A 23,014-nucleotide genomic window follows, 5' to 3' on the forward strand; every position below is an offset into this window, starting at 1 on the left:
GAAACTTCTTAGAAAACAGTTTAATCAAAGACATATAAGAATGTTACAACAGGTCATAATTATCACTCCAAATTCCAATCTTAAATGCCCATTTTGTAAAATTTCTGATGTTGGTGGAAAGTAAAATAATGGTGAGTGACTAATTTGTTGCTTAGTAAGCTGTATGTAAGACTGATTGTATATGTGTTTTTTTAACTGTTTTATGACTTATCATGTAATGATTTTAAGTAATCAATCATAAATAAACCTTTACTTAATTTCTCCTGGGCACACAACTAGAGGGTCAAGTTGGATTCATGCAGAGAGTGGGTGCACAGCTTACATTGGAAACCAGGACTGTGCCCACAGTCACTGCATGGCTGTAGTCCATGCACAATGGGGTAGATTGTCTGAACAAAGTGTTTCATATACTAAATTTATAAAATGATTACAAAAATCCATGCAAAATCCTTGACCCAAAAACCAAAGGTTAAAGTAGTGTTACACTTAAGTATGATGCATAATCTTGATGTATGCTATAAAAATGAATATCAGAAATTCACAGATACAGACAAAGTGACATTAAAGTTAGGTGATAGAATGATTAATGTTTGAAAGCTCAAAAAAACACCAACATTCGCCATGTATATTTTGTCAACTAATTATAACATGGGGCCCCATCATGCACTGCTTATGAACTCACATACTTCATCACTAATAACATTTCAAATGACATCATTGAATACATCACTGAGGACATTATCCATAACACTGCTGTTCATATTACTCAATAAACTCTAATTTGATTTTGAAAACGAAAGCATATAGTTAAGGTCTTACAGTCCATAGAATTACTCCGAATGCAAGTGTGATTGAAGAGGATGGGAATTGTGCAGGTTGAAGTTATATAATACATGGTTGACCTACAAGTAAAGTTGCAGGTGCAAACAGTAGTGCTTGTTAACACCAGGAAAAGGATGACCGAACCTATTATGGGTGGCATAGACATGTTTCTCAGTAGGTTGTGGCTTAGAGCTAAAGCCTTTTGCAAAAACTTTGGGGCATATTTACAAGCTCCTATCGCCACAGGAACGACACTTTTTTAGGACTTTCCGGTGATGATAAACCCTTTGCCTTATTTACAAGGCAGCGTCAAGCCACTTAATGTGGCTTAACACTGCCTTGTAAATAAGGCCCCTTTCATGCTACATTTAGCGTGAAATGGGCGGGCAATGCGTGTTGAGATGGCTGTTCTGCCGCAACACCAATTAATTTTGACGCTGCCCTCTAGTGACAAGGGGGGTGTAAAAAGGAGACAGCACCAAAATTAAGACCAGGGAAAATCTGGTCTTACCATGGCAAAACGAGGAGAAATGTATAATTTCTCCTTGTTTTTGCTTTTTCAATGTGTGCTGCATAGTGCAGCTCTCAATGAAACATAGGTAGTACAAATTGCAATTTTGGATTGTTTATGTGCTGGAAGGGACACCAATTATTCCTTCAGAAATTGTTTCGCTTGCTGGGACAGAGATGCATTCTGTCATCAGGAAATATGTCTACAGGTATGTTTAGGATAGCGCATTCCAATCCTTTATGAGGAGGGAGAGACACAGTGCTAGAACAGATATAGGCTTCTGAAAGACAATAACATTAGTAGTAAGACAAGTAATGGACAGAGTCTGGGGAATGTATGACGTTACAACGCATGCTTTTACCACGCATGCTGTTACAACGCAATTTTTACAACGCAAACCTTTACAACGCATAGAGCTTTGGGGTGCTGGATTGTGAATATTTTAATTTACTATTCCAACTCCAGTCCCCGTGGACACTAGGGAAGGTGTTGGATAGTAAATTAAATCTATTCCCTATCCTAGGGAGCCCCCCAGCGCAATGTGTTGTAATGGTTTTTGTTGTAAAACCTGCGTTGTAAAAGCACTGTGTTGTAAAAGTTTCATTGTAAAGGATGTTTCCCGAGTCTGGGTGATTGCATATTGAGACTGGCCTTAAGATAGTTTTTGGACCACGTGAGTCCAAAACATTGTTTTCTAGCAACAGTTACCACTTCAGAACCGTGATGACAAAGCTAGGACCATGCCAATTCCCCTAGAATTAACATAGGGGGAGTATCTTGGGACACTTCAAGTCGAGGTACATGATGAAGGCACTGGAATCTCACAGGGCAGTCACAGAAACAGACTGGCAAGGAGGGACTTGGGGATCCAATTAACACTTTTTTTGTGTTCGAGTTAATCCTTCGAGCGAAACTAAAACCTTTAGTGAGAGTGAAATTTCCCGCTCCTTTATGCCTCATAAAAAAGACGGAACATGACAGTTGCCTGTGGCGTGGAGGGCTGATCAGTAAAATTCTGAAGCTGATGCTTAGGACTCTCCAAGTAGAGACACAAATGTCTGTTAAATGTCTGGTACCTTTCAGCATTGTACAAAGGACTTCTAGCGGATCCAATCTACACTGGCTCATCTGGCACCTTGGAAGAAGGAACAACTGGCTTTGCAATTGGCTCAGTTTACATAAAGATTCGGAATGAAGGAGTAGAAGGTAATCTCGAACTTCTCAGATTTTCCATTCTACTCGATTTTCAATCAGGAGAACCTGGTCTAGAAGTTCAGAAAACTACCACCTCACCCTCTAACTCCATCAGTAGCCCTCCGCAGAATAAAGTCATCTAAGTGACTTCCACCCCAGGTGGTCTCAGCAGACGACTAGTGAACCTGAGTTAAATAGGCAAAGGCTTTAGGATCTGGTATCTTAAATATCTTTTTGAACTTTGCCAAAAGAAATTTGGCTAATTATTCAGGAAAGGGTCTTCAGCAACAACTAGAGTAGTTGCCCAAGTCAGAGCTGTATGCAAGGAACCAATCAGATGTCCCACTTTGGAACAGTCAGAGGAAAATTGTCCATGTTGAAAGGCAAAGCAACTGGGTCATCCAAAAACTCTTTCAATCACATTTGATCTTCACAATTCTTTGATGTTGAGGGGCTGGTGGCATGGATACCTTTATGAAGGACAACATTCTCTGTCCTCAACTAGTCCAATTCCAGAGTTTGTTGTTGTCAGTAGTTTTTGGCAGAGCAATCTCTTCAGGGCTGGGCACTTACCCATATTACAGATTGGGATGATCCGCTGTCTTAGGTAAGCTCAATTGTTTCCTGAGGACATATTGTCTCCAAACAGTGAAACATGTAGTCAGAAGTTGCCCTCAAGAAGCTGCCATCTTGGCATGAGGAAAATGGCAAATAAGTAAAACAATATACCTTTACTGGTAAAGTCTTCACAAGTTTAGAGAAAACCATGAGTCAGGCATCTAGGGGAGGAAGTCCTAAGAGCAAATAGTCAGGTTCAGCATTTACAGGGAGTGAAGAACAAGCAAAGTGAAATGGCTTTTTTTGTGACACACCCTCTAACCAGACTGAGTCTTTAAATAGTTAAAGAACAGAAAAAGGAAATGACATCAAACACCACATGCCAAAAAACATAATGGATTGGGAAAGTCATGAAGAAAAAAGTAGGGACGGCCATGATGGAAAGGGAAAAGAGAAAATTACGAATACATGAACTGGATAGTTGCAGGAGTAACCTCAAAACTCAGCAACGAATCCTCAGGCAGGTGATTGTAATTTTGGAGTTGAAGAGAGAAGGAGTAGCAGCAGAGAACCCAGAAGCACAAGCAAAAACACTCAAGTGAGAGACGCTTCCAGCCCACAGCTGTGGTTCTGGGGTTCCCAGGTCATTTATCATGCCACAAGTGATAAGCAGTGCATGGTGAGGGAGCAAATTATAGTTAGCTCAATAAACTATAACTAGTTTTTTGTTTTATTTCAACACCTATGTATAACCCTCACTTTAAACTTTATTTTTTTCAGTGCTGATGTTTTTTTATGCAAGTGCAATCATATTGCCATACCTAACTAATACGCCACTTTAACCTTTGTTTTTTTCAGTGAATTCTTGGGGTCTTTTGTTCATATTCTGCCAACTCTACTGCTGAGCACAGCAGGGAAACTGGACGCATGCATTTTGGACTTAAAGTCTCCAGCCTCACTATATTCTATACTAATTGAGTGTAAATGCACAATGTGGTTTCCAGTGCCTATTTTCGCATCAACAATTTCTTATTATCTATCTGTCTTCAGAATAGTCAAATAGATGTGGAAGTAGACTTCTACCTACATTTAAATCCATTTCAGGAATTCTAGGAGTACTCTTGGGAATCCACAACTGTGACAAATTCTCAGGAGCACCCACGTGTGTCCCCAATAGCACACACAGGAATGCACATTTTTACATGAGGAAATATGAAGCCGCAGAGCTTTTTGACTTGTGTTCCTTTAGTCGTACTGCTCTGCTTATATCACCAACATTTTTAGTGGTGTCCCCTTCCCATGCCTATTTTAAAAACATATTTATGCCTTTTCATGTTTAAAGCTATGATCGGTTCCAAAAAAGAGAACTACCTGCTAATTGTTTGTAAATACTCACAAACGTATTACCAGCTGTTTCAGGTGGACCCACTGTGGAGCATCCACAAATGACACTGGGAACTATTTTGGTCATGTGGAAATTCTTCTGAATTGGAAAAACCCTACTTACATGCCCACAACTCCATGATTCCTGATTCCTTGAATGGGATTTTACACTTATGAAAGCTTGTATTCACTACATAAACCCTAGTACTATAACATTGGGTAGTAGCGCCACATCTATACATAGATAGACATACCTTGCGATGTAGTGGTTAGGCTGTTGAAGTGGACCTGAAACTATTATAATGCAATACAACCTATGCAACATACTAGTGACATGCTGTAAGTTTCACAATGGTAGGACAAATCAAGTCTTGTTTCTTTTGTCATAGTTAGCAAATAGTACAACTTAGATAATGACTTCTATAACTGATGCTGAACATCCTTTCTCGCCTTGACTACGCGAGCGAATTTTTCCTGGGGGCGAACAAGGCTGAAATCCAGAGAATGCAGCGTGTCCAGAACGCCGCTGCCAGAGCTCTGGTGGGTCTTCCGCGCTTTTGCTCTGCTACCAGCACCATCCGGAGGCTGCACTGGCTTCCTATTGGAAGACGTATCCATTTTAAGACACTCTGTCTATCTTTTCAAATCTTGAAACTCTCTAGTCCTGGTCTGCTTGACAGCTTGATTACCCACTATGTTCCCTCGCGCCTTCTTCATTCTGCAGAGCAACATTTGGCGGTTGTGCCCATAATTAGGCTCTCCAGGGCGGGCAGGGGCGCTTTCAGGTACCTCGCGCCCAAGCTCTGGAATTCCCTTCCTGCACACATTCGTGCCATCGACTGTCTATCTGCTTTTAGGAAAGCTATTAAGACGTTCCTGTTGTCTTTACTTTAGTTTGTTTGGGCTTCACTGCTACTTTCCAGTCTGGTATATTTGGTGTGTCCTCACTGTGGTTAGCGCCGGGACGCCCCTTCGCTGGGACAGCTGTGCGCTCTATAAATCATTTAACATAACATAACATAACATTTATTGTATGTTTGTTTACAATGCACAATTTAATACAATATTATATTTTATACTTGTGATAACACAGTGCATATTAATAATTAGTTATTTAAATATACTTATGCAATACCTACCCACAGACTCACCATTAGGTAACCATTACAGTTTTTATCCCTTCATGAATATGATTACAGTTTGGTAACATTTTGTTCTGATAATACAGTTTATTATGAATGATGTTCTTTTATTTCTCCACAACTTCTGGTGGGATATGCATTTAAATCCCAAAAAATCATTCAAAATCACAACTGCAGGAATTGTTAGTCAAAGAAAATTTCCAAGAACTATCAGGTACTCTGTATGTACGTGCCTTCAACAAAGGCATGTAATGCAACATAGAGATGGCCTAATTAGAGCACATGAAAGGCCAACATAAAATGGTGCATCAGCAATATACAAAACCATAAGCTTAAACCTTAGCTTTCATGCTAATAGATAGGAATAATCATAAGATCATAAAATCATAAATTCAGGATAATGTTAAGATGAACTTATCACAATCATCAGGTGGCAACATTAAAAGAATACATTGATTTAAGTTAAAAAAAACAGTACTTACTCAGGAGCGTAATGGCAAACATACAGGACAAAATCAGGACATTGCTGAACAGCGCATCCAATACGGGCGGTTTTACTCCAGACGACCTTCACATTTAAAGATAAATAATTAATATTGAACCAATTATATGCTCAACTACAGTTTCTGATATCTTTACAAAAGTTTTTGAAATAGAAATATGCATTACAGTTACTCCCACTTTGATTATCAGGGGAAGCGTTTTAACAAGTGTATGCAAAGTAAGTTCAGGCTGATATTCCTACGATTCACACTGTGAGTTTTGGTGTTCAAAAATAGACATATGTATAATGGCTCCAATATGTGTTACTGACAATCTAAATGCATTAAATGTACCTAACTAACCAAATTTACCTGCAGATGAAAGATAATCTGAGGTTTAAAATAGATTGTAGCATTCATGGTCCAAGAGGTATCTGTTTTTTTTTATTCCAGCCTCTTGGTCCTTAACTGAATCAATCCCCTTTTTCTTGACTGCATAAAAGATACAAGTGGCACTGAGTCCAGGGGCGCTTCCTCCTAAACGTCCGAAGAGCGTCACCCCGCCTGCTGCGAGCACAGCAGGTAAACACAAATAAACAAAATGGAATGGCAATACCATTTTACTTTTCTGCCAGCTCGAACTGTGTACATCACAAGTGTGAGGGCAGGGTATGGGGCTGATTCCTGTGATTTGAGGGTGACTGCTTTCCCTACCAGTGGGCATGTTGGATTGGCAGGCTATACTGCAACGGCCAGCCCAATATGCGAAACAGCTGGGAGATTGCTGGCATAGGCCCCAAGCCTCAAAATAAGCACTGGGTAAGCCTGCTCCAACCAATCCTGGAGCTGCACCCATGCTGAAAACAACATGGGCAAAAAATCACCACTGGGTCTGGGCCCCCAACAGTAAGGCTGAGCCACGAAATACCAATGAACAACAGAGTGCCAGTACTGTCAAAAATTCTTCTTCTTAAATTGTCAAACCATAGGATTTTTGCACCATGGTGAATTGACACCCAAATGTCTGATTAAATCTTTTGTTTTATTATTAAATTTTTCAAACAAGGATTATTGGTTATTATTTCACCAATTCATCTTACATTAACAAGACCTCATAAAAATGTATGTGTTTACACAATATTCACAAAATATATACAATATCAACAATGTCAGCAATATCAAAGTTATCAAAAATATCAAAACAATCATACCCTTACCCATTCACAACCATTCACATCATCATTCACACCACCTGGAATAAAAATATTCACAGTAAGCCATATACATTCAATTTTTATCAATGGAAGATATTTTGGTAAACTGCTCCTTTGTTTAGATGGCGTATATTGTCTACGCGTTTCGAACTCACACCATTCGAGGAGTTCTCATCAGGACAGAAAAAAGCTGCAGGGAAAAAGGAGAACAACCCTTCCTTTAGGGTCATGACAAAAAATGCTGGAAACCATGCTTACAGTCTCCATTACTCTAGCCACCTTGTCTCATTCAAATTCTTTAACAGGTGCCAGTTGTTTTTTTACCACTTTCTTTAACATATTTGAATTAGGACACCACGTGGATACGAAAACAAGCCTTTCAGTTTCCTTCTTTTCTCTTCTCTCCAGCAGGCATTCGCGGGGAGTCCACCATGGCCACCACACTATACAAGAAGCCAACTGATCGGAACAAAGCTTTACACTATAAAAGCAACCACCCACGCAGCCTTAAGGATAATTTGACGTATGGGCAGTACCTTAGAATCCGCCGGAATTGTCATGACAAAGAGGAGTATAAAAGACATGCTGAAAAACTTACAGCCAATTTAAAACAACGTGGCTATCCTAAGAAATTACTAAAAAGATCTATGAAGAGAGCATGGTGGCCGTTGCAGTAGTCCAGCCTCGATAGGACTAGTGCTGAGACCACTGTTTTTTACAGGTCCAAAGGTATGAAAGGTAAAATTTTCCTCTGGACCTTCAGAGAATAGCAGGGAGCAGAGGTAATCACATTCACATGGTGGGAAAAGGACAGGGTGGTGTTAAAGATGACTCCCAGATTTTTTGCATTGGAGACTGGAATGGGGAGAGGACCTAGCTCCATGGCCCATCAGTCCGAGGACCAGAGGGAAACATCTCTACCACAAAGAAGAACCTCTGTCTTACTTGAGTTCATCTTAAGACAGTTCTCTGACATCCATCTACTCACCTGTCTCATACAGGCATGAACGTTATGGACTGTGGTTTGGGAGTCATCTGAGATGGACATTATAATCTGGGTATCATCAGCATATGACACCATAGCAAATCAATAGGATTTGATAAGCCTGGCCAGGGGGACCACATAGAGATTAAAATGAGTTGAGCTTAAGGACGAGCCCTGTGGAACCCCACACGGAAGATTGAAACTTTGGGAGCTAAGGCCATCCATCTTCACAAATAGTTTGCAGTCCGAGAGGAAGGAATTAAAGAGGGATAGGGCGGCACCAGCAATGCCTATTTCTTGGAGGCAATGTAATAGGAGGCTATGGTCCACAGTATCTTCTTCCTTATATACTAATTTTCACATAGCAGGCTGTCTCTCTTTTCTTAGTTACCTTATATTTTCATTTCATTTTATCACAGACCATTTTGGATGTATGTCGCAACAGCTAAAGCCTTAACACTGAAAGGTTTACAACAAAAGCGAGACAACAAGGATGGCATTACCACGCCAGTTTCTGCGTCGAAAATCAATATCAGGCCGTCACATAGGGAAGCATTTCAAATCTAGCAACAATGCAAACATCTACTTCGATTGCCATTGCAACACTAAATGTAATAAACAGCAAAAAACGTCAAAAGGCAAGTATAAAAAAAATACATTTCACTTACCAGTTTACATGCAGGGAGTTTGGGGATAAACCAATCAACGTAACCGCGTTCGGGAAATGCATACATTTGTTAAAAACACTATTGTGATTTTTCAGCTCAACGCGCAGTATGTAAATGAACCTGTAGTCTTACCTTACTGTTCACTAATATTCTCTAATGTTTTCCAAAGCAAAATAGCTATGTTGGTTTCACCACATTGTGATACCATCCTCCCCAGTACACAGCTGACTGCTGCTAAGGTGCTAACGCACATGTCGGTGTGTGATATTATCTTCTTGTTTCAAGTTGTTATCAACCAAACTAACTGTGATCCTATGACCTGCCTGTTTATTCACTTCCTAGGAAGAGCCTGAAGGGCGCAGTGCTCATAGGGGGATAGGGACACAACTTGAACATACTGCAGTGCCCTCCAGAGCAGTCTTTTTACACCTCAATAGAGTGGCACACAGCTTTGGCAATACTTGCTGCCATAACTGTGAATAATCACAAGTTTGTAAAAAGCAGATTTCCCAACCTTTCATAAGACACTGCGCTCTTTAATGCCCCCGGGGCATGGCCAGTTTTTTTTAACAACTGCCACTTGTCTAGCGCTGAACATTGTTTGAAAAAGGCAGGTGGCTCTAAATCTCAGTATTATAAAATATGCAGCCTTTATATTTAACATATTTGTATGTGTAGCAGTTGTATTTCACAAAATATGTTGTGGTAAAGGCTAGCATCAACTACAACGATAAATGTCATGCGCTGTGATGCCATTCGTACTCGTGAAAGATTCAGAGTAAGGGGGTGTAGTAATGACCCCGTTGTGGTGCCGGTTTCGTAGTTAAGGCTTTTTGTTGTTAAGCCTTCTTTAAAAAAGATGTTTCCCCTCAAAACAGGCATGATGTCTGTCACCATCAGCCTGAGACTTATAAGACCCTTTACATCAGCCTCTGCAATAAATTAGTTCAGTGGAAAAGTAAAGTAGATTAATTCTTTGGATTATTTTATACAGACCCTATAGGACTGCTGAGTCTGTCTGGTATTCCCAGGGTTTTCAGCATTTAATGATTGAAAAGTGGCACAAGTTGCCTACCACATTCCCCTGAATTGTCCTAAAGATGTTTTCAGACTATGAGAGCTATGCATTTTGCATAGCCCACATTGTTTAACAAATATGTGAATTTGCATCCAGCAAAGCCTCCTGTCTAACTATATTTCTAGCGTTTAAAGAATATGGGGCAACCCAGTAACACTGGGAAATACAATGATACAAGGAGACAATGGTCCCTTAGGGGGGAATGTGTAAACCTCAATTTTCTATGTAATGATTCTTAAGCATTCAATGAATGGTTTTGTAAAGGAAGAAACAATTGAATTCAATTACTTATTAGCAAAAACAAAAGCAAAGTAACTTAAGGTTTTTAAAGACAAAATGGCACTCCCAACAACACAACTGCAAAGTGATAGTGAAATAGATGAGTATAAAGTGTGCAAATGTTATACAGTATATATGTCGAGGATCGTTGTTGGAGGAGACACTTAGGGGCCTATTACGATGTCGGGCGGAAGGCCATTTGACAGCTCATCAGTGGTGGTCCGTCCGACATCTGCTGCTGCAGTCCGACTGCCACACTACGATGCGTGCGATCGGAGGCAGAAGGCAGAGGGACACCAACGCTTTCCAATGGGCTCAAGGAGCCGTTCGGCGGACCTTAATCCTAACAATAGGGGCGGTGCTTGCTCAGGAACCACCATAGGGATTACGAAGTCTCTTTCTGTCTGCCTTTCTATGGCAGGCCCAAAGCCATAGAAAGGCAGATGGGAAGGGTCCGTGGGGGTCCCTACCAGGGCCCCCGACCCTCCTGGGTCCACGCTGTGGGCCCTGGGGGGACACATGTGGTGTCCCCAGAAACATCCAAGCATTGTGTGGCAGGCGCTGAATAATCTCTGTCACACAGTGCATGGATGTTTTAAAAGCCTATTTTTCCTATTGCAGCTTGTGCTGCGGCCCACAGAACAAGCGGCAATAAGAAAGATACACTTTCCAACCGCCATGAAGGCAGGTGCATTAAAATTAGGGAAGCGGGACCTCTGACTCCTTGTCGGTGGTCCCGTTTCTGAAAGAATGCCAGGCCGACGCTCGTCCGACCTGCATCATAGGGAGGCCCTTAGTCTCTTGGTAGGACTTTCTTAACAAAAGATCGAACGGAGAGAAAAGCATGCATGAATAAATGCTTTCTCTAAGCTGGAAACAAAGAGGGGGCAGTCACTTCCCTGTGATCTACTCAATGCACCGCATGATACCTGTCCTCAAGATGGTGCTACATAGAACACTGTGCTTAAGGGGAGGATGCCTGGACATACCAAACGTCTCTTTTAGGACTTTAACAGCAGTGTTCCAAAAGAGAGCAGGAAATCATAGCAGACGCTACGTGGTGTGGTACAGCGGTGCCAGTCTTGCAACCCCTTCATTTCACTGAAGTTCACTGCACTCTGCATGTAGTGAATGAGCTTGATATACATCTCCCACCCTATGCACATGGTGCACCTAAACAATTACAGAACACAGTACATACAGTGTGAAAGCACAATAACAAGCAGTCAGTATAGAAAAAATACTAACAAAATGGGACAACTTCTGGTTTTCTGGCCTTTCTAACTTGAGGCAATTTTCCACAGCCAATAATGAAGCCTGGCACCATATGCATGTGCATGACTGGGCATTAATTTTACTTTTTCTGCCTTTGATTTCAGCAGCTGGTCTCCAGGAAGCCCCCAAAGTCCAAATCGCCAAGAAGCCAGATTCAAATTCAAGTTAGCTAGAAATACGTTCTGAGGTTTCCATCATCAATCGTAATGCCTGTGTCCTCCCTAGAAAACTCAGGAATTACTAAAACCCCAAAGCCCACTTGAGTGCAGGGGCTCCATTTCTTCTTTGCAACTGTTTGCTTGAAAAACATAGGTGTACATAGATAACTCCTCTATATTAAACACATCTATTTAAACTCTGTCTATAAATGTAAATCCTTCCTAGTATTACAGAATCCCAAAATTCCTTCTCCCTTTAAATGACAGGTTCCCCCATGTTTGTTCTTCTTGTTCCCCGCCCCTCATTTTGATGTCTTGCTTGGTTTCTTTTTATGTGCAGTTTGTAATTGCTCACTTCACTTACTTCATAATTCATAATTTATGGGAAAGAGCCATCCTGGCTCAACAACCTGCTCCATGCACATCATATATTTCCTTGTGGTAGAGAAGCTCTATATGTTAATGTTAAATAAATCATTAGAAGGGAAAATGTAACTCTTAGGAATTTTGCATATTCTAGGGCTTTGCTGCCATACAGCAAAGGTAGGTGGTAGTTGTAGAGTTTGTGCTGCAATAAGATCGGACCGGCACTGTGGGTGGCAGAATGTGGGTTGCAATTGCCTTGAAGCTGAGAGCCAGCAGCTAACAGTGGTATAAGTGACGCACCGGGTATGACCATATACAGGTCCTGTGGGGTCAAAGAATTATACTGTGGATATCGCCCACGAAGTGACCAGAATCTGGCAAAGTTCGCAAATTTGATATGATAAATTTGGTTGAATTTATGAGTTAAGAAAGAGACAGAACGAATATTCAGTCTTGATAAAGGTGGTGCACATAAGGCTATACACCGAAACGCGTCGACGCATCCTTCAGGAGTTACATTTAAGGAACAATGTGCCAGAAATGATTGATTTGATTCTGGTTTTGTGATCTTTTGATTCCTATGAATTAACATTCCGATGTTTGTATAACACATCACGGAACTAGTGTCTCTTTCTGGGGTTTTTTAGAATTGTATCATGTTTCTTTGTACATAAAGACAGATTTTTATTGTATTATTTTTAATGTTTTTAATTGATATTTGATACTTATAAATTTACACACTGTGATACTTAATTGTTCAGGTTTGTTTATAATTACAATTGTGGGGATAATTTGCTTGAAGACCATTGAGTATTTGTATAGTTTGCAAAATAGGGACTGGATTTATCATGAATGTGTGAGTTCAGTGTGCGTGACTAGGCAGTTTGATTGTTTCACCCAAGGGATATTTTACTCTTTGACTTGGAGGTCAGACACACATGTCCCAAAGTATATCCTGTGGACCTTATCTAAGCATGTGAGAACTATAGTGAAGATTGCTTGAACTCTGAGGGTGGATGAAGGTATGTGAAAATATATGACACACAATCCTTAATCTGAATTGCGAACATCTGGTAACCCAAGTTAGCTGGAGAAGAATGGAGGATCAAAATTGATGGTCACCCCAAGGTTCCTTAATTTGCTGACAGTCATTCGTTTTTAAGATTTGAGTTTAAGGTGATTATCCCACATCCATTGGTTCTCTGCTAGGAGACATAACAATAGATCATAGCAGTCATTTTCCAGTTTGAGGATACTCTCTGTGTCATGAGCATTGTGGCAGTAAGTCTGAGGGATTTGATGATGTCCTGTTGTCTGCAAGCATGTTTTCCTACTTCTTTTATGATGTTACACTTGTGACAGACCATAAAATGGAGTACATGAACTGAATGTCAAATAATGAAATCAATGGCCTGAAACAAATTCTAGTTATGGGCATTCTAGGAATGTAGATATTATAGTGCAAAAGTCTTTTTGTGGAGAGTTCTCTCACTCAAACAATATATGCAGGTCTGCAAGCAGGACACAGCCTGATGTTCAATGATTGGGAAGTATAGTGCCAAGAAGAAATGATTGGTCTGAGCCCCTCTTTAATTGCAGATGCCATGTCCATAATGATTTTTGAACCTAATAAAGGTTAAACACTTTAGTCTATTTCACTTATATTATAAATATGGATCGGCACATTTTAATAATTATTTTCTGAACTGTAAAGGTGCCTAATAGATTGGGGTGATGCCAAGTTTCAGACAAGACTGCATGATGCCTAATAGATTGGGGTGATGCCAAGTTTCAGACAAGACTGCATGATATGCGTGAGCATGCTTTTCCTACATTTGATAAAGTTGCATGTGGACTTGATGCATGAGTTATGTGTTAGGCCATGAATAAAGGTCTCAATAAATGTGAGTCATACGGTTTTATTTTTAAGTGAAAAGAATGTTTATGTGTGCCAGCTAATCACATATTTCAAGTTGCAGGTAATTACCTAACAGGTTAGGCATGTGTGATAAACCACGATTTGGGTGTACTTAATTTCACTCCTTGACATATTTTCACTAGGGAAGTATTACTAATTATGATACTAAGGCTAACACATATGATTTGTAGAAGAATAGCACATCATAATTTCTAAATCATTACAAAATACCAAAATGTGTGTGTGCACCAAATTGGATGCAAAAGATTCTCTAACAAATGTAATGGTTCTTTAAACCCCTACTCTGCATTTAAATAGCTCGGTGCGCGGGATGGTGGAGCTATGGGAATGACCTGACAGTGTTCGTGTCCGCTGCAAATGTCACTGACCTCTTTGAGGGCCTAGGACATCTGTAAGATGTGGCACCTAAGATAGTGATGAAGTTGACAGTTTTGAGGGGGTGTTGAGGTTACTGTTGAAGGGAAAAGATACAATGAAGGAGACTTAAAAACTCCAGAGAAAAGAGATTTTCTGAAACCTCTTGGAGAGATATCATGAACTCCAGGGACGCCACTATCATCCAACGCCAGTCAGTCTCTGTACTGTGTCAGGGTGGTATGGAGATTAGTGAGAGGGTGATGATCCTGATACACATTCCCAGATGGTGATTTGTATGAGGCTTCAGCAAGAACTGGGCCAGGCAGACAAAGGTAGGGGACTGCTCAAGTGCACACCCTTGCCACGGTGCCCAACATGGAGACTTTCACATGCTGCCCAATTACTGATCTCTTCTGCATACGACTGTCCAGTACTGCTTCCTCCTGGCCAAAACCCTTTTCTCTTCCTGTGAGCCCCCTGGAAGTCAGTCATCCCTCAAATCTAGTCTGTTTTCCATACACATGTGCAGTGCTATAAGTGGGTAGGTATTCACAGGCACCGGGTACTTGCACTTCTTTTATTGCAGAGGGTTAGTACCAGCACTTCTCATTTGTTAAAGTATAAAATAAGGCTGAAAACAGCTGCCAAGAGAGCTCTAATTAAATATGCAATATATGGATGTAGTATGGGCTCTGGCTAAATTTGTAATGGTTTTAAATGACTTTGTTCCTGAATCATGTGTTTTATAAAATTTAGGTTGCAGATGAAACTGCATCTTACGACTCAGTGGGGCACCCGAATCCAGTAATGATTTTGTGGGGGTTCATAGTGGTCAAAAGGTTAAGAACAGCTGGCATAGAAGATCTGTGTGTAAAGCATCTGGCTGTTGAAGAAAAGGGTGTTATACTCATTAGAGGCATATGCCAGTCCTGGATGCTAATAGGAGTGACTTATCATGGTCTGACTGCTTGTGCAACTGTCACAAGCTATCACAATGAGGTGATGGGTCTGGGCTAGATGCAGTTGTGTTAAAAGATTTTGCTTGGACCAGGTAAACAATGTGAGTGGGCATCTTCACATGATGAGGACTTGTTTCAAAGTTTAAAAAAGCATTGCCAAACCCAATAGGTTTGGTGTTGTCTGCCAGCCTTTTGGCTTAGTTAATGCTTGTTTTGCTTTTGTAAAAACTTCATTTGTGAGCAACTGCCAGCCCACCATCAATATAAAAACAAACAGGAGCTGAAAGCAAAAATGTTTTTGCCCAATCAAAGCATACTTTTCCATAGTCGTCCCTTGCTCTCAAGAGAACTACTTTGTGTTTGGATATGCTCTTTGGGAAATAACAGAATACCTCAATTTATCGCGACTTTAGCCAGTGGCCAAAGTGGGTGACCCCTGGCTTCATGCTGTATGCCATAGTGGGCACAAAAAAACATTGTGGATGACACACCAGAGCAATCGATATAGAGGACTGCCTTTCAATCCCGTAAAAAAAAAAAAAAATATATATATATATATATATATATATATATATATATATATATATATATATATATATATATATATATATATATATATATATATATACACATATATATATATATATATATACATTTATATATATATATATATATATATATATATATATATATATATATAAAATTCACTGAAAAAAACCATAGGTTTTACAGACGTTATAGTTCGAAATTTGCATTTAAAAAACCTTAGAAATTCATTGAAAAAAACATAGGTTTCAGAGACGTTATAGTTAGTTGGACATTTGACTCATATAGAATCAGAGAAATTCGCCTGTTATAGTTAGTTGAGATAACTATAACTTGTGCGCATGGTGTCATCAGTGATGTCACTGACCATGTCATGAGTGATGTAATATGTGAAGTCATCACCAGTGCATTGCGGGCGTGCGAGTTATAGTTAGCACAAATAACTATAACAGGCAAATTTCTCTGGTTTTATATGAGTCAAATGTCCAACTAACTATAACGTCTCTGAACCCTATGGATTTTTCAGTGAATTTCTAAGGTTTTTTAAATGCTCATTTCTAACTATAACGTCTGTAAAACCTATGGTTTTTTTCAGTGAGTTTCAAAGGTTTATTTAAATATCAAACTACTGTTGTGTATTTGTCATTAGTACTGTTTTTTCTAACTTTTCACCTGCATAAAATAAACTGCAAAAGTGCTATGTAATATAACACTTTTCACAAATTACAATGAGTTTTTAAATAATACAAAATAATTTAACATTCAGATAACAATTTTTCTCCCTTTTTTTGCTGTCATCAGCTACTACTTAACTTCACTATTCACAGTGATGTTAGAGTAGTTTCATCATAAAGAGCAGGGAAAAAAAAACAATCAACTAGATTGTTAAAAAAAACAAATCCCTAATTCACACAAATATAATAAAAAATCAACACAAATAACACACCCAATACTATTTCCAATCTTCAAATCTTACCTTTACTTTGTAGTTTCTCTGCATATTTTCCCAATACGCCAAATAATGTATCAAAATGTTTGCCTTCAAAGCATCCGGTATGAATTCCTTAAAGTATTTTTACACCTTCCCACAAAGCCGAATGGTGTATCTAAAATCTTTGTTTCAGAAATATCAAGTATGAGTTAGGTAATTCATATGGCAATCTCGGTTTCATTTCCAAGTGTGTATCGTTGCAGTGACTCCAACCATTATTACACTTTAAACAAACTGTATAATGTCCACTTGTAGTAGTACTTCCAGCATGGAAAACAATAGCAACTGTTGCAAAAGTTCTTCCAGAAATAGATACTTGACTAGCAACAACCTTTTTAATTTTGGTTTCCACTTTTCTTCCATTTGGTCTACAGCGTAGCAGCATTATAATCAAATGGTTTCCATATCTTTGTCGGCATATTGTAGATAGCATTGTTAATTTACAACAAGAGCACATCATCTCGTGATCAGCTTCTTTTACTAATTTAGAAAAAGGGACAGATTTGCAGTCAGGTATTGTCAAATGTAGAAATCGTTCTCTGTCAACTATAGTGCTTGAGGTTAATGAACGCTGTTTACATTTATGTTCCCATTTGTAACTGAGTCCAAATAAATTCTTAATCTGAATTCCTTCATCTTCTAGTACTCCAAGCATAACCATCAGAAATTCTTGTGCATCTTGTTGTATATTAGCACTAAACGTTAAAGATCCAGTACATGTATCCAACAGTTGGCGAATACCAGAAGCAGAATGAATCTTACTTCTATCAGTTCTCAATTCGTGAAATAAAGTATAAAGTGCAGAACATAATCTTTTCACCTGACTTTCCTTAATTTCACCCAAAACATCTTCAAGATAAAATGTAACGTTTAGAATAACATTGCCATAGCAGTTGACACAAGAAGCATTTTCCAATTGGTATCCGACAACATCATCATTTGTTTGTATTTTCTGCTTCTTTACATTCTTTCTTTTCTCTTCATTTGCTTTCTGCTTTTCAACCATAGTTGATTCTTCAACATATTTGCGTTCTGAATACACAACATGGTTCTCATAAATAGGATATTCACCTAAACTTGGAGCATAAAGCCTTCTCAAACGATTATATTCTCTTACACAATTAACATCAGCACTAACCTTGTTCTCATCATAATCAATTAAATACAAACCAGACAATGTTCTGACACGAGATAATGCAACATATACCATTCCCTCTTTAAACACAGTTCTTCCTACATTTGCCAAAGCATTATCCACACTTAAACCTTGAGATTTATGAATGGTTATTGCATATGCTAAACAGAAGGGAAACTGTTTTCTACGAACATACAAGCCTTTTACAAGCAAAAAATGTGCAGCAGAACGCACTATCTGTCTCACCTCTGTAATCTGATAAAATTTAACTCTCAAGAATTCAATTCTATTTCTATTTTGATACTTCTCAAAATCAACAACTTTCCCTATTGCTCCATTCACTAAACCTTCTACTACATTCAGATTACTCTTCAAAATTACCCGACAGTTTAAACATACATCTACATTTTTTTCAAAGCCAGCAGTTTTTGATACAGACTTTTCCAAAGCATCCAATTTAGTCTGTAGTTTTTCTGAAGGAACAATTGTTATTCCTTGATGCTCGATTTTATCAATAGCTTCAATATGAATTATTTCTTGATTTTCCAATTTCATAAGGTCTCTATTAAATGTATAACACTCTTCCACTGTAGGCATTAAGCAAACTATAGACTTTTCTTCTTTCATTTTTTTGTACATTACTTCTGCTGGTATGTTTACATTTGTAAACAAGTTCTTAGTAGACGACTTTGAAAAGCTTGTTTACCATGTTTGCTTAGAACACCAATTCTTATATCTTTTAGAATATTTGCATAATCTTCATCTCTTGCTTGTCGCATATTCTGAGTGAGTTCTTTATATTCAAAATGTAACTACAGATTCACATTTCCAATACTTCCTAAAGATTTCTTAGTGTCTTCATGTAGAAAAGTTTTAAACACTGATTCTCCTTTCACAGGGGTTAGTTGTAGCGAGTCTCCAAATTCAATTAAATGTTTTCCTCCAAAGAGAACGTCGTAATCTGTTTTTAATACCTGTTGCATTCTTAAGTGTACAAAAGCAAGCATTAAGTTTGAGATCATGCTCACCTTATCAATGATTATCAGCTTCATTTTCTTCATTACTCTTGCACTTCATAAAAAGCTTCTCTGGACAACTTCTGATATTCTAATTTATTACCATGCTCAACTGGTAACATCAATAATCTATGCAAAGTAACTCCTTTAACATTGTGTGCAGCTAATCCAGTGGAGCTGTTACCACACAAAATAAATGTGAACCAACAGTTTTTTGAAGATAACTGGTCAAAACTTTAATTAAAAAATGTTTACTTGTCCCAGCTTGACCACTGATGTACATAAGAAGAGGTTTAATAGATGAACACACACATTCTTTTTTTCATGAAACAAACCATGTTTTATCCGTTCCCTCACTTGCACATATATTTCTTTCTGTTCAACATTTACTTATTCTTCTAAGTTTTCCAATGTAATATTCTCCTCATGTGCTTGTTGCATTGCAATTTCGACTTCATGCATAGCAATTGCTGCTTCATTTTCCAGCATTGGTTGTCCAAGAGGATCTTCACAACATGGACCACTACTTTGACTATCTTGAGAACTTTCATGAGCTATTTCAGCTGTAATAGTCTTTTCCTGTTCAACTTCATAATTCAACATTTTTAAATATGTAGGGAAAATTGTACATCCAATGCTATCTTTACATGCATTAAAAGAATCTTCGTAGCAGTCAAGGTCTCCAAGCAATTCACTTTTGCTACGCCATGGTTTAAACAGTTGCAGAAGTGCTAAATAGTAAAATTCTAGCTTATCTGGAGTTTCACAACTAAGTTTCTTATGGTTATAAGAATACCCTTTGCATGTTTTACTAAACAACCATGACATCCAACTACTGCAAACTTTCCTTCTTTTAAATTCAGTTTAACATTTATTTTGAAGCTGTAATGTTGAAGTACTTCATACAGACGTAGCTGTTCCAGATGTCGACTCCTTTTCGGATAGTATGCGTCCAACATATTCGTTTTAAAAATGTCTGTACTGCCTGCTTCATTTGCTGCTAATTGTTCAATTTCTTCCAATGATTTAAGCACTCTATTTCGTTTGCGGCCAAGACCTTAACTTACCCAAATGACTCCTCGTGACTTTGAATATAAACTTGAAGAGCACAAGCGGTCTGAACATTCATAGGATCCAATTTCTCGGTGGGCAAGCATTTTTGTGCAATTTCTTCCCAAATTTGGTTCATCTCTGTTTTTTTCTGATTTTGTTATGTACGATGTAACATAACGTGCAACAGCAATTGAGTTATCTGCAACATACTGGATGTCCATGTTTGCATTCCACATTTTTTAAATGACTGGATTGTAGTCATTTATATACTTTGACACTTCTGTTCTTTTTAAGTTGTAGGTATTCTTTGGAGATTTCCGAGTTATTGTGTGCCTTACAGAAGAAAAAAAAGAATTTACTCTTCCTTTAGAAATGATTAGACGGGGAAAACCAAACCGACATTTGGTGTAAAATTTTCCTTTAGACTTTTATTTTCTTCTGTAATACTTTCCACAACGATGACTTTGGAAACGTAAAACTTGCAATCCCAAGCTTCTATCTCCTTCTTCTCTTGGAATCTCACATGTCACATACTGTTTGATGAAAGACAATACTATTTCATCAGAATCATTTCCAAATTTAGGTGCATCCTTGATCCATAGTAGTATATATATATGAGGTGCACCTCTTGCTTGATACTCCTTTCTCCAAAAGAAATCGGTAACTTCTCCAAGAGGTGGATTCTTTTTATTGCAGATAAAAGACATCATAGCTTGAAACCTATGATTAAAATATCTGCACACATTTACAGGATTCCATGAACACAGTTCACCAGGAGTCTTTATTTCAACATTTTTTATATTGGAATTCGCTTCTCCTAGAAACTTAAGCAAATCTTCCCATGCATACTATGCACAGCTAAGTGTTACAAACCATGTTGGTGTACCTAAGTTCCGTAACATACACTTGAGGTCTCCATGACGACGATACTCATTTGTGCCACGTTGACATGCCATCAACTTGATTAACTGTGCTTCTAAATTTCTCATCTGTTTCTTGAACTTTCTCCACAAATTCTTTCGCAGAAAGAAGTGATTGATGAACTCCAGTTTTAAGTATGTGGTTCACTGCATACGACAGAGAAGACAGATCACTTTAAAAAAAAAGGTGAAATATGTATGGAATGCACTGTCGAAATCTAGGATCTTCAGAATATATTCTTGTTGACCGATATTCTGAAGCTGGAATCCGACTGGTCGGTCATCATATTGTCCACCTTCTCCAGTAGGAAACAGCTGTGGAAAACAACGAGCTTCCAAGCTTTTCTCCCATACACTCATTGGAGTTCCCTGTTCTTTTTTCATTTGAAACAACTCAATGCTGCTTCCTATTACTTCTTTTGAATTAAAAGTACATAGTGTGTAATGTTCATAAATCTCTTCATTCCTTGACTTGTCCACTTTCTCTATTTGACCACTTGAAATTTCAGATTCATATTCTAAACTTATTACCTGTTCATCCACATTTACATTTTTGTAATAAATATTGTTTCTCTATAAGATATAAGGTAGCCTTTTCAACTTCATTAACATCCACAAATTCTTGCCATATTTACCGACTCTTTGTAGGTATACCATTTACTAAAATAACTAGTGCCTCATTTTTCTTTTTCTCTCCAGCAATAGTTTCAATATTTTTCTTAAAATCCAAAGTTAAGTACACCACTCTTCCTTTCAGCCCTCTTTGCAAGTCTGTTGGTGGCAGTTTACCTGTTTTAGGCTCCAGCTGAATTATAGTTTGAAACGGATGAACAGATTGAATTAGAACCGACTCATATGTATTCAATTTGGCCAGTTTTTCCGGAATAGCTACTAATTCTAAGTTATTATGTACTGCTCTAGCAGGCATTTTGTTCTCTTCTAATTTGTTGTAACAATATTTACATATGCATTGATCACTACCTAACTCAAATTGACCTTCCACAAAAAAGTATGTTGCATATTCTTCCCACACCATTGTTCTCCTTTTCAGTTTTCAAATACAAATCAACATTCCTACTTTGACTTTTATAATGAGTACATCGACAACAAACACAAACTTAGGGGCCGATTAGGATGGCGGACGGACTTGCGTCCGTCCGCCACCCTTGAGGAGGAGGGAACGTCCGCAGGGGCTGCGGCGTTCCCTCCGTGCTGATTAGGATGTGACCGCCAGGGTGGCGGTCACATCCTCTATATTTAACATTGCGGCGGGTGCAGCTTCAAGCTGCACCCGCTGCAATGTTAAAAAAGCATGTTTTACATTTACATGCACAAAGCGGCCGGCACCGCACGGTGCCTGCTGCTTTGTGCACGCAAATGCAGGGGGGTACCATAGGTACCCCCCATGTGCACCCCCCACCCCCCATTCACCCAGGGGGCCCGCAACGGGCCCCCAAAGTGAATGTCCGTATGCTTTTCCATGGCGGAAAAGCCGCCGTGGAAAAGCATGTATTTACGAACATCCTAATATGGCGGACGGTGTCTCATAGACACCGCCTGCCATGTTATAGCTTTTCCGCCACGGTCGGAAGCCGACCGCGGCGGAAAAGCGGCGGACGGAATTCCAGACCCACCAGCCATCCTAATTTGGCGGTGGGTCTTTGGAGGCTCCGCAGCGGTTTTTCCGCATCCTCCAGGCCGGCGGACACTTCCGCCGGCCCGGAGGATGCGGAAAAACCGCCATCCTAATCGGCCCCATAGTTTGGTATTTCAGAGCACACTACATTAAACTTTCTCTTTCTTCTTCAAACTGAGCAGTACTAATCACTTTTCCCATCTCCTCCAACATCTGTAATGGTCAAACTTTCACTTTCTATGGACTGCTCTTCTGAACCAAAATATCGCATTTCAATATCATCACACTTTTTTGAACATCTGATAAAGAACCATATAAAAGGCATGTATTCTGTTCACTTAAACCTA

At 39.0% G+C, this 23,014-nt stretch overlaps 1 protein-coding gene across 1 annotated transcript in view; it reads right to left on the reverse strand.

The window, feature by feature from the left end:
• Window positions 1-23,014, reverse strand: part of LOC144763913 (cysteine-rich secretory protein 2-like) — a 387,595-nt gene that overhangs the window by 60,552 nt on the left and 304,029 nt on the right. Inside the window, exon 6 of the mRNA XM_078649947.1 lies at window positions 6,093-6,178. Within this exon, the coding sequence (XP_078506073.1) occupies window positions 6,093-6,178 (86 nt within the window). The remainder of the gene's footprint in view (window positions 1-6,092; window positions 6,179-23,014) is intronic.

The sequence above is a fragment of the Lissotriton helveticus genome, chromosome 6, assembly GCF_964261635.1.
Source record: "Lissotriton helveticus chromosome 6, aLisHel1.1, whole genome shotgun sequence".
Taxonomy (NCBI): domain Eukaryota; kingdom Metazoa; phylum Chordata; class Amphibia; order Caudata; family Salamandridae; genus Lissotriton; species Lissotriton helveticus.